This window comes from Mustela nivalis (assembly GCF_964662115.1).
Source record: "Mustela nivalis genome assembly, chromosome: 6".
Classification (NCBI taxonomy): Eukaryota; Metazoa; Chordata; class Mammalia; order Carnivora; family Mustelidae; genus Mustela; species Mustela nivalis.
The window spans coordinates 147122570-147131837 of NC_139025.1; the positions used below are offsets into that span (position 1 = coordinate 147122570).

At 57.0% G+C, this 9268-nt stretch overlaps 1 protein-coding gene across 8 annotated transcripts in view; it reads left to right on the forward strand.

The window, feature by feature from the left end:
- AKAP13 (A-kinase anchoring protein 13) overlaps positions 1-9058 on the forward strand; it is a 119969-nt gene extending 110911 nt beyond the window's left edge. For all 8 annotated transcript variants that reach the window (XM_082736028.1, XM_082736033.1, XM_082736029.1 and 5 more), the window contains 4 exons: positions 1420-1470; positions 2143-2592; positions 3387-3720; positions 4542-9058. In XM_082736028.1, the coding sequence (XP_082592154.1) occupies positions 1420-1470; positions 2143-2592; positions 3387-3720; positions 4542-4591 (885 nt within the window). In that variant the 3' untranslated portion in view covers positions 4592-9058. The remainder of the gene's footprint in view (positions 1-1419; positions 1471-2142; positions 2593-3386; positions 3721-4541) is intronic.
- The last annotated feature ends 210 nt before the right edge of the window (positions 9059-9268 follow it).

The window sequence follows — 9268 nt, forward strand, 5'->3', positions numbered from 1 at the left end:
CCATCCTTTTTTTCTACACAACGTATATTTATGTGTCTAAGTCTGTGTGCGTTGAATTGTACAGAAATAGCTTTAACATATCATTCACAGCTGTACCCCCTGCAGCTTCTGTCCTTTTTTTCTCTTAACACGTTAGAAGCACCTCCCCAGCACCCGCATGCAGAAGCCTGCACTGTAAGGGCTGCGTGCTGCTCTGTGGCTGCCGTGGTTTTACTTCCCCTGCAGTTTCGCGGGGGACTTGGTGCACTAAGAACAGCTCCGTGCGGCGCTGCTCGAGAAAGACGTGCGTGTGGCGCGTGCCCCTTCCCGCCGCACAAGACCGTTCTTGCTTTCCCTGGCGTTGGGAACGATCCGTTTTTTTTTTTTTTTTAAGATTTTATTTATTTATTTGACAGACAGAGATCACAAGTAGGCAGAGAGGCAGGCAGAGAGAGAAGGGGAAGCAAGCAGGCTCCCTGCTGAGTAGAGAGCCTGATGTGGGGCTCGATCCCAGGACCCTGAGATCATGACCTGAGCCAAAGGCAGAGGCTTAACCCACTGAGCCACCCAGGCACCCCGGGAACAATCCGTTTTTAACTGCTGTTTTGTTGCTTTCATAAGTGCATGTGGTAGCTTCCTTTCCATCTCTTTGCTTTCGAAAAAAGGTAAATTTTTCATAGGTCATAGAATTGGCCACTTGTATTTCTTCCTTTGCGAATTGCTGTTTTGTGTTGCCTTTTTTCTTCCTAGGACACTCGTTTCTCATTGGACCACGGGAGCCTTTTTTTTAAGTGAAGGGGTTTTTCTTTTGGCTTTCTGTTCAAAGTGTGTCTGCATTTTATATTTTAATTTTACATCTCACACAGGGGCCGTGAAGGCGCACTGTGGCTGCTTGCCTTGTTTCTTCGAAAAGCCTTCTCTGTTTCATGATCAGAAGAGACAGTCTTGTGTTTTCTTACAGCTCTCTTATGGTTCTTTTTTTTACACTTAACATTTTAATCTGTTTGAATAGGTTTTCTGTGAGCCAGGATCCCAACTTAATTTTTCCCAAAGAGTTAGCCCATTTTCTCAGAACAATTTGTTGAATATTCTTTCCTTCCCCGTCGATTTAGGAACACTCCTTATATACTGAATTTTTTGATTTGCTCTGGGTTTTCTGTCCCATTACACGTCACTCTTGCTCCATTTTAGAGAGCTGGAGCCTTATCGCATCCTGCCTGCATGCTGATGGCCCCCCTGCACCGTTGTCCCGTTTGCTTGACCTCGTTTTGGGTCTCTGGGCCATCCGTACCCGCTTACTCTCTCTGGTGCTTTCAGTCCGGAAATACTCCGTTCAGACGCGGCCCCTTGCTGTGGGTTGGGGGTTGGCTCATGACGCCCGCGGGGTGGTGGGTTCGGAGACTCCGTCCTGAGGGCTGTTTCCGTTACTTCCTTTCGCAGCAGGTCATCCAGAGTGTCGTTCACCTCCACGAGCTTCTCAGCGCGCTGCAGGTACGGGCCTCTCTCTCTCCCCTCCCTCCCTCCCTCGTGTCCAGAGAAGCTACAAGGGTAGTGTTGGCAGGGACCTTCGAGGTCTAGGGGTAGCTCGTGGGCAAATGGGGCCCTCGGTCGAGACACGATGGGCTGTCATGTTGAGAAAGGGTACAGTGTGCAGCGCTTTGTCTTTGGCCTTGGAAGGTAGAACCGATGAATGAATGACGGGTGAACGGACCTGGGAGATTACAAGAATAGGTGCTGTAGCCTTGGGGCAAAGCCTGAAGTGCTGCCTGGTTGGGTGCTTTGTTTAGCGTGATTGTGAGTTTCCATCTCTGTGCAGTTTGTGGTGAGGGAAGTCCTCCCCCAAGTAACTGCTACTTAGCACTTTCTGGGAATTCTCCTCAAACTGTGCCCACTTCCTTTCTCCGGGCTGTACCAGATCCAATTCCTACTTCCTCCCACCTCCAGAGCACACACAGCCCCCACCCCGGGCAGTGTCAGCAGCATGTGACCAAGTGTAACGAGGCTCTGGGTCCCCACACAGTTGACATTACTTTGGGCTCAGTTGGGGGGGCGGGGGGTGCTCCTGACTCCAAGGTTGGAGCGGAGCCCTGGAGCGGACATGCCGGCACGCGGAGGGCCGGGGCCGGACCAGTCGCAGCTCCCTCCACCGCGTGTCCCCCGCAGGGCGTGGTGCTGCAGCAGGACAGCTACATCGAGGACCAGAAGCTGCTGCTGGCCGAGCGCGCGCTCACCCGGAGCTCGTCGCGCCCCAGCTCGCTGGTGGAGCAGGAGAAGCAGCGCAGCCTGGAGAAGCAGCGCCAGGACCTGGCCAACCTGCAGAAGCAGCAGGCGCAGCACCTGGAGGAGAAGCGGCGGCGCGAGCGCGAGTGGGAGGCGCGGGAGCGGGCGCTGCAGGAGCGCGAGGCGCGGCTGGCGCAGCGCGAGCAGGACGTGCGGCGCGGCCAGCAGGACCTGGAGCGGGAGCACGACGAGCTGCAGCTCCGCAAGGGCGCCTACCAGTGCGACCTGGAGAGGCTGCGCGCCGCGCAGAGGCAGCTGGAGCGGGAGCAGGAGCAGCTGAGGCGCGACGCCGAGCGGCTCAGCCAGAGGCAGGCGGAGCACGACGCCCAGCAGGTGCGGGCGCCCTCGGGGAGGGCTGGCCGGGAGGGCGGAGTCCGGGGCGCGGAACCCGGGGAGGAGGGGGGAGCACGCTGGCCCGGCTGTGCGCCTCACTCGGCGGCTGCTCCCGGGGGAAGCCCCTCGGGGATGAGCTTCAGTCGGGGGCATCCGTGCACCCGTGGCCGACCCGCCTGACGGCGGATGCTCGTCCTGTGCTGCCGTGGGGTTGGGGGCCGACGTGCCCCCCCCCCCCCCGGAGAGGAAGTTCAAGCAGCCTGTCCCAGGGGCGCGGCGCAGGGGCTGCAGGGAGCCGCCGGCGGGTGGAGTCCAGCCGCATCCCATAACCCCATAACGGGGCAGGGCCGTGCAGGGGGCGGCACCCGAGGCGGGTTTCACCTCCGGCTCCCCACCCGCCTGGAACGAGACAGGCTCCCCCACGCCCTCAGCCCTGCAGTAATTCTGAAGGGAAGTCAGTCTTCACCCAAGCAGCCCTTTTCTCCAGGGAGTGGGGGTTCCTTTCTGCGCTGCCTCCTCCAGGCGCTATGAATCCTCCGGGGTGCGGACATGGGCTACCTGAAGCACCGCAGTAGTGGGTCAGAGCTGATGTCTGCGGCACTGTCCCCGGTTCCACGTGGGGCTACGCAGAAGTCCTGGATCCTTCTGTGGCAGGGGCCCGTGGCATCCAAGGAAATGGGTACACGCCAGGCTGAATGCCACCCCCACAGCTGACCTCAGCCAGCGTGGAGTGAGCGGACCCCAGGGCTGCCACCGGCCCCTGACTCAGAAACTCTGGTTCTGACCCGGCGCAGGTGTCACAGCAGCACCGCAAGCTGCTGCGGATCCCGTCCTTCCTTCCCAGCCCAGAGGAGCCCCCGTTGCCGCCTGTACCTTCCGTGGCCAAATCGGGATCCCTGGACTCGGAACTCTCGGTGTCCCCAAAAAGAAACAGCATCTCTCGGACACACAAAGATAAGGGGCCTTTTCACATACTGAGTTCCACCAGCCAGCCAGCCAGAGGCCCAGAGGGTCAGAGCCAGACCCCCGCGCCCGCGCCCGCCTCCACGCGCCTGTTTGGGTTAGCGAAGCCGAAGGAGAAGAAGGAGAAGAAAAAGAAGAACAAAGGCGGCCGCTCTCAGCCCGGGGGTGAGTGACACGCGTCAGGGCTCCCCACCGCCACGTTGCTCCTGGGTCCCGAAGCGGGGGGCAGGGTTCGACGGAGGGGCCCATCCGGCTGTGTCAGAGCTGCACCGCCGTCCCCCTGAGCCCACGTCCCTGCCTGCGGAGGGCGGCCCGGGCTCCCGGGCTCCCGGCAAGAACGCTGGCTCAGCGGGCATCTCGGACCCCCTCTGTGCACCCGGGTGCCAAGGGGAGAGCGCAGGTCTCGGTTTGGGGGCGTCTGTTACCCAGCGTGGGGGCTGAAACTCACTGCAGTGAAGACCAAAGTCTTCCCCGCTTTTCTGTAGGCCTAGTCCGGTCATCAGTAGAACTAGTACTTGGTGAGCATTGCCCCAGGTCTGGTTAACCCTGCGGGTGGCCGTGTGACGTAGATGACACCAAGACCAGCGAACGTGGCTGCCTGCACCAAGCTCGTGATCAAATCCCAGTCACCAAGGCTCCCCGCGTGTGCAGCCCTTTCCCCAAGTCCTCCCTCGGTTCCTTCTCGTCAGGATTGCTCCCTCCTGTCTCTGGGGGAGATCAAAGAGAAGTTTCCGTCTCGGGGCCTGTTTGTGAATAGCAAGTCCACTGCTTTGTCAAGCTGAAGGGTCCCGTGGACCATCAAAGGTTGTCAGAGGACCTCAAGCTCCTAACCCAGTCCGGGAGTCCTGGTGGGCAGGAGGGGGGTGACTGCCCACCAGGCCAGCATGTGCTCCCTCCTGCAAGACTCCGGCTGAGGGGGTAGGGGAGGGAGTTCAATGAAGAGCAGTTTTTTCCTGAAGTTTCCTCCTTGCTTTCCCCTTTCCCAGATGGCCCTATGTCAGAAGTGCCCACAGAGGGTGAAGAGATCTTCTGCTGACCCTGCCCTCTGCCATGGCTGCTGCCTCCTGTCCTGGCCCATGGTCACCAGCCCCACCTCTCCTCCTGGTCCCGGGTGTGGTCTCTTACCTTGGACACAGAGCTGCCCCACAACCCAGATCTTGAAGGTCAGGGTGGGGCAGGAGACCCGGGCTCAGCGGCTGCCTGCAGCTCACGCCGACAGTAGACGGCCCCAGAAGTCCAGGCAATGGTTTCAGACACGTCAGGAGTCTCTAAAGGCTGAAAGAAGTGTGGAACTAAGGTCTGAAATTCTACCTTTTGAGGGACACAAGCAACAGGCAAACGGCAGATAGTTTGGACTTGGTCTGTGTACATAGTTACCCTTCTGCGTATACATGTGGGGTGCGCCAGAATTAGGCACCGTCTGTAGCGGAGGCCTGGTCAGCTTGGCACAGGAGGTGCCACCTGGCCCTGCTCCAGGAGCACGCGGGCACTCGCCTCGTACCCCCGTAGTCGTCCAAGGTGGTCCTGTCACCCTGCCCCGTGCACACCTCCTCCCTTTCTGCATGTTTCATTTTAGAAGGGATGGCACACGTCTGTGAAAACCAGTAAGAGAAGGGGTGATGTGGTTAAAAAGCATATATATAGATAGGTAGATACATATATATGTGCATGTGTGTGTACATATATACATGATCTATACCACCTTCATTTTGGTGTTTGTCATTTAAAAAAAAAAAAATCTGTAATTTTAACATGAAATCCAAAGAAATTATAGTCTGGCTTTCCAGGATGTTTGCCCACATACTCTGGGCGTAGATGAAGTAGAGACGTCTCCACGTCCTGACTCCTGCATGGTGACACTTTTTGGTTGTCACTGACCCCCAGCCTCCTTAATACCATCCCGAGGGCAGCGGCTGCCGCGGCAGCAAGGTGGTCCCCACCCCTGCACTAGGACAGTGGTCCCCGTCGGTTCAGGGGAAGGCGTTCGGCCCCTCTGTCGTCGTCGTCATTTTTAGACCAGTTCAGCCCGAGCGGTGGCTGGCCCCGTGTGGCTGGGAAACGTGCTCGTTCTGTAGCGGGAGGCCAGGGCAGAATCTGATTTCTTGAAGTCTTTCTCTAATCTAAAGGTCTGTTGGTTCCTGTACTCCGCCCCCTCGAAGGTGTGTCCCAGACGCAGCCTGGTGTCCCTTCTGTCTCCCGCGCTGCGGGGATCCCTGACTGCTGGAGGCTCGCGGCCAGTGCTAGAGCGGGACGGTCCCGGAGGGCCTCGAAGCCCCCGGCTCCCTGCTGGACTCCGTACTCCCCCGCGGGGAGACCCTGGAAAAGTCTGTGCTTTCAGTGTGCCCTTCCTTCCTGCTTTTTGCCTCTCAGGAGCATGGGTCTTTGAACATACTTTTTAAACAAAAATCTGTAACTTGGTGCTTGTTGATGAATTGCAAGCTGGCCTTGCAGATGGAGATATTTATCTTTCAGTTTATTTGAAAGAGGTCTGGTTTAAAACTGTTAGCTTAGACTTATTTATTGTGTGTGTGTGTGTGTGTGTGTGTGTGTGTGTGTGTGTGTAAGGGTGAACATACCAGCCCAACGGTTCCCACTGTCTGGTCGATACAGAACGTGAACAGCGCTGCTCGCTCCTCCGCGTCTGTCCAAGTGCCTTGAGGGCCCAAAGGAAAGTTAAAGGTTGGGGGAGGGGAATCCATTTCCTTCCCTCTTCTCACCCCCACCTCCTCCTCGGATTGAGGGATGTCTTCTCCCTTGCCTGAGTCAAGAGACTTGTCACCTGGGAGTTACATTCACCTGTTTGTGTCTCAGAAATCTCTTAGCCTGCAGAAGCAGACTGTAAGAACAAAACCAGCTAAGCTCCTCCTCTTTTGAACCGCCGTATACCCCCACACACACCCTGGGCAGTGAAAAGATGGGTTACTTCCTGGCCTTAGTCCACCCAGCAACGAGCCACAGCCACGCCTGCCACGGTTCTCCTCGAAGCACATGGCGTGCACGGTCTGTCCCCCTCTGGGGCTCGCCGTGGGCCGCTGGAGGGAACGGCACCAGGGCGGGAAGCCTGCGTCGTCCTCGGTGTCACCTAGGCCAGGCCCCCATGTTCCCTGAGCTCGCACTTAGTGCTGGCGAGACGGGCCCTCACGTCTGCGCCACTGACATGCTGTGGACCCGGAGTTTCTGGCCCTGCTGCCCTGTTTGGCGGCAGCTTGAGAGTGTCTTTTATGCTCCACTAGCTCTGAGGTTTGGGCTGCTTTGCGGGTGATGGTGGTGGCATGGCCTGCGCCCGCCCGCGAGTCACTGAGCTCGCTCCGGTTCGGGGCAGACCGTGCAGAACCGGATTTGGAGGGGAGCCTCCCGCGTCCGCCCCACCTGCCCACCTTCATCGGAAGCCCAGTCCGCAGCGCAGAGAGACAACGGCTTCCTGAGAGCCGCGCTGTGACAGGTCTTTCTCGTCCCCCCTGGAAACTGAACTCTGGGACCTCCTCTGCTGTGCTTGGAGAGCTGCCGGGGTTGTTGCTGCTTGGGCTTGTCACCTTGAGAACCACTCTGGTTCCGGAGTCTGAGGTCTCGTCTGGGCTCTTTTCTTGTGAGAAGGGGTCGTCTGCCTGGGGGACTCGAAGGCCGTTCCCTGTTGTGTCCTCCAGGAAGCAAGTGCCTGACGCCAGCCAGAGCCCCCAGATTTCCGGAGTCTAGTGAAGTTCCTGGAGGGAGGCTCAGTTCTGTCTCAAAAATTCTATCATCTCAGAAGTCGTCACCCCAGTCGGGTGACATGCACTTTAAATGCTCTCGTCTGTTGGCTTATTTTGGGGGACAATCCGCTGTGTGAACTTTTCTTCTTTGAAAACAGAGGGTTAAAAACATGCAAGATGCCATGATTCAGCCTTTGCCAACATTCCATTCTCTACCCCCATGAGAGCGATCTGTGGGGAAGAAATCTTTAGCAAGATTTGTTTTTTTTTTTTGAAAAGGTACGAATCTTACCTTTCTCCCTCTTACGCCTCAGGGTAGCACCACTGACGTCGTCTCTTTGAGAAGAGAATGTTCCCCTCATTCTCTTCCTGAGCCCCTAGGAGCTAGCAGGAAGCACAAATTTTCAAGACCCTTGGGGTTTGTTGTACCTTTCCTGGGAAGGGGGGCAGGTGTGGGGGTGCAGGGGTTTCGTAAGGTAGACTCTGCCTTAAGCGAGGGGCAGAACCATACCTTAGAGGCCAGGACTTGATCCAAAAGTTGGGGGTTCACAGAAGTACTTAATATTTCATTGCTTGGTCTCTAAGGCTTCTCCATAGCCAGTTCTCTCTCCCTGAGGATTTGGGCATTTGCCCCAGGGAGGGCGCGGAGGGGGCTGAGTCCACTCCAGTGCTGATGGGTGACGGGTTGTGCCCAGGCCAGCCGAGCCCGGGGAGGGTGTTGGAGACACTGTTCTGGTGATGGGCCTCTGGCCGCACACACGTGGCTTGGAGGGGCCCCCAGAGGGGATCCGCAGCCTTGGCCTGTGGAAGCCCAGAACCAGCCCTGTAGGTTCGACAGCCGTGGTTGAGGGACACGTGTGCCTCGCGCGCCCGCCTTCCGGCTGGACACGCACGTGCCGGTGGGGCCGGGCCCGCGTCCTGGGCCCGCGAGCTCTCTGACACACCGAGACGAGGGGAGGGCAAGGAGTTCGTTGTGGTTTGCGTCTTTTTCTTCCAACATCGCCTAACATTCCTAGTTAACCAGAGCTTTGGGATCTACTGCCTGCTGGCCAGGTTTTAAAGTGGAAAGTATTTTAATGCTGCCATAAAAGTAAAATCAAACAAAAACAGAAAAAAGGAAGGGAAAAACAAAGGCTTCTTTCCTTGTACTCCTCTACTTTGTCAGAAGATTGACAGGCCTTGAATGAATTCTCCATCTCGCTAAGGTTGAAAGCCGGGCAAACCCAGCTGGCGAACGGCCTCCGGCCCCAGACCACGCCCCCCTGCTCTGCACACCCCGCCGAGCCCGGCCTGTGCCAGGGGCCCCTCTCTGCCGCAAAGCAGAGGGTGCTGTCCCCCCAACCCTGCCCCTTCACCCCCGATACTCACCCAGCTTGAGCTCTCCGGCCTTTCGCAGCCACCCGCCAGGGGCCCGTCCGGTCAGCTTGCCCATGGTCATGGTTCAGCCTGTGGTTTCCTGTGTTCCTTACCCGCTGCGGGCGTGCGAGACGCCCGGACTGCAGGAGGGCGATTACCGTACACCTCATACCTCCGCTTTCGTGGTTTTCAACTGCTAGACAAACATTTCTGTGCTAGATTCTTTTAAATAAAAAGGGGTTAAAACCCAGATGCTGTATATTAATTTGTAATTATGTATAAAGTAAAGCAGTTTTAAACTGTAAAAAAAAAAAAAATTTTTCAGTGTGTTTTCTGGGATTTTGCCACAACATACTGGCCTTGTATTTTATTTATCTTCCTGTCTAGTTACTGGCTTCGGACTCTACTTGTAAAGTCCCCTCCACCCTTTCAAAAAATAAATGTCCTGTAAGTCTCAACTGTTGCCATGTCATGTTCTATCCCCGTGGGTTGCCTGGAGAGCGTCTCAGAATAGTCTAGGCTCCCGATAAAGGGGCATCCCCCACTCCAGTAAGAGCCCCCTCCCCAAAGAGAACTTCTGTTTCTAATGTCCCTCTGGGAACAGGAGTCAGGAAGCGTCTGTAAACACTCAGCAGCTCCTCGGAGACATTTTCCTGGGGCCCAGATGC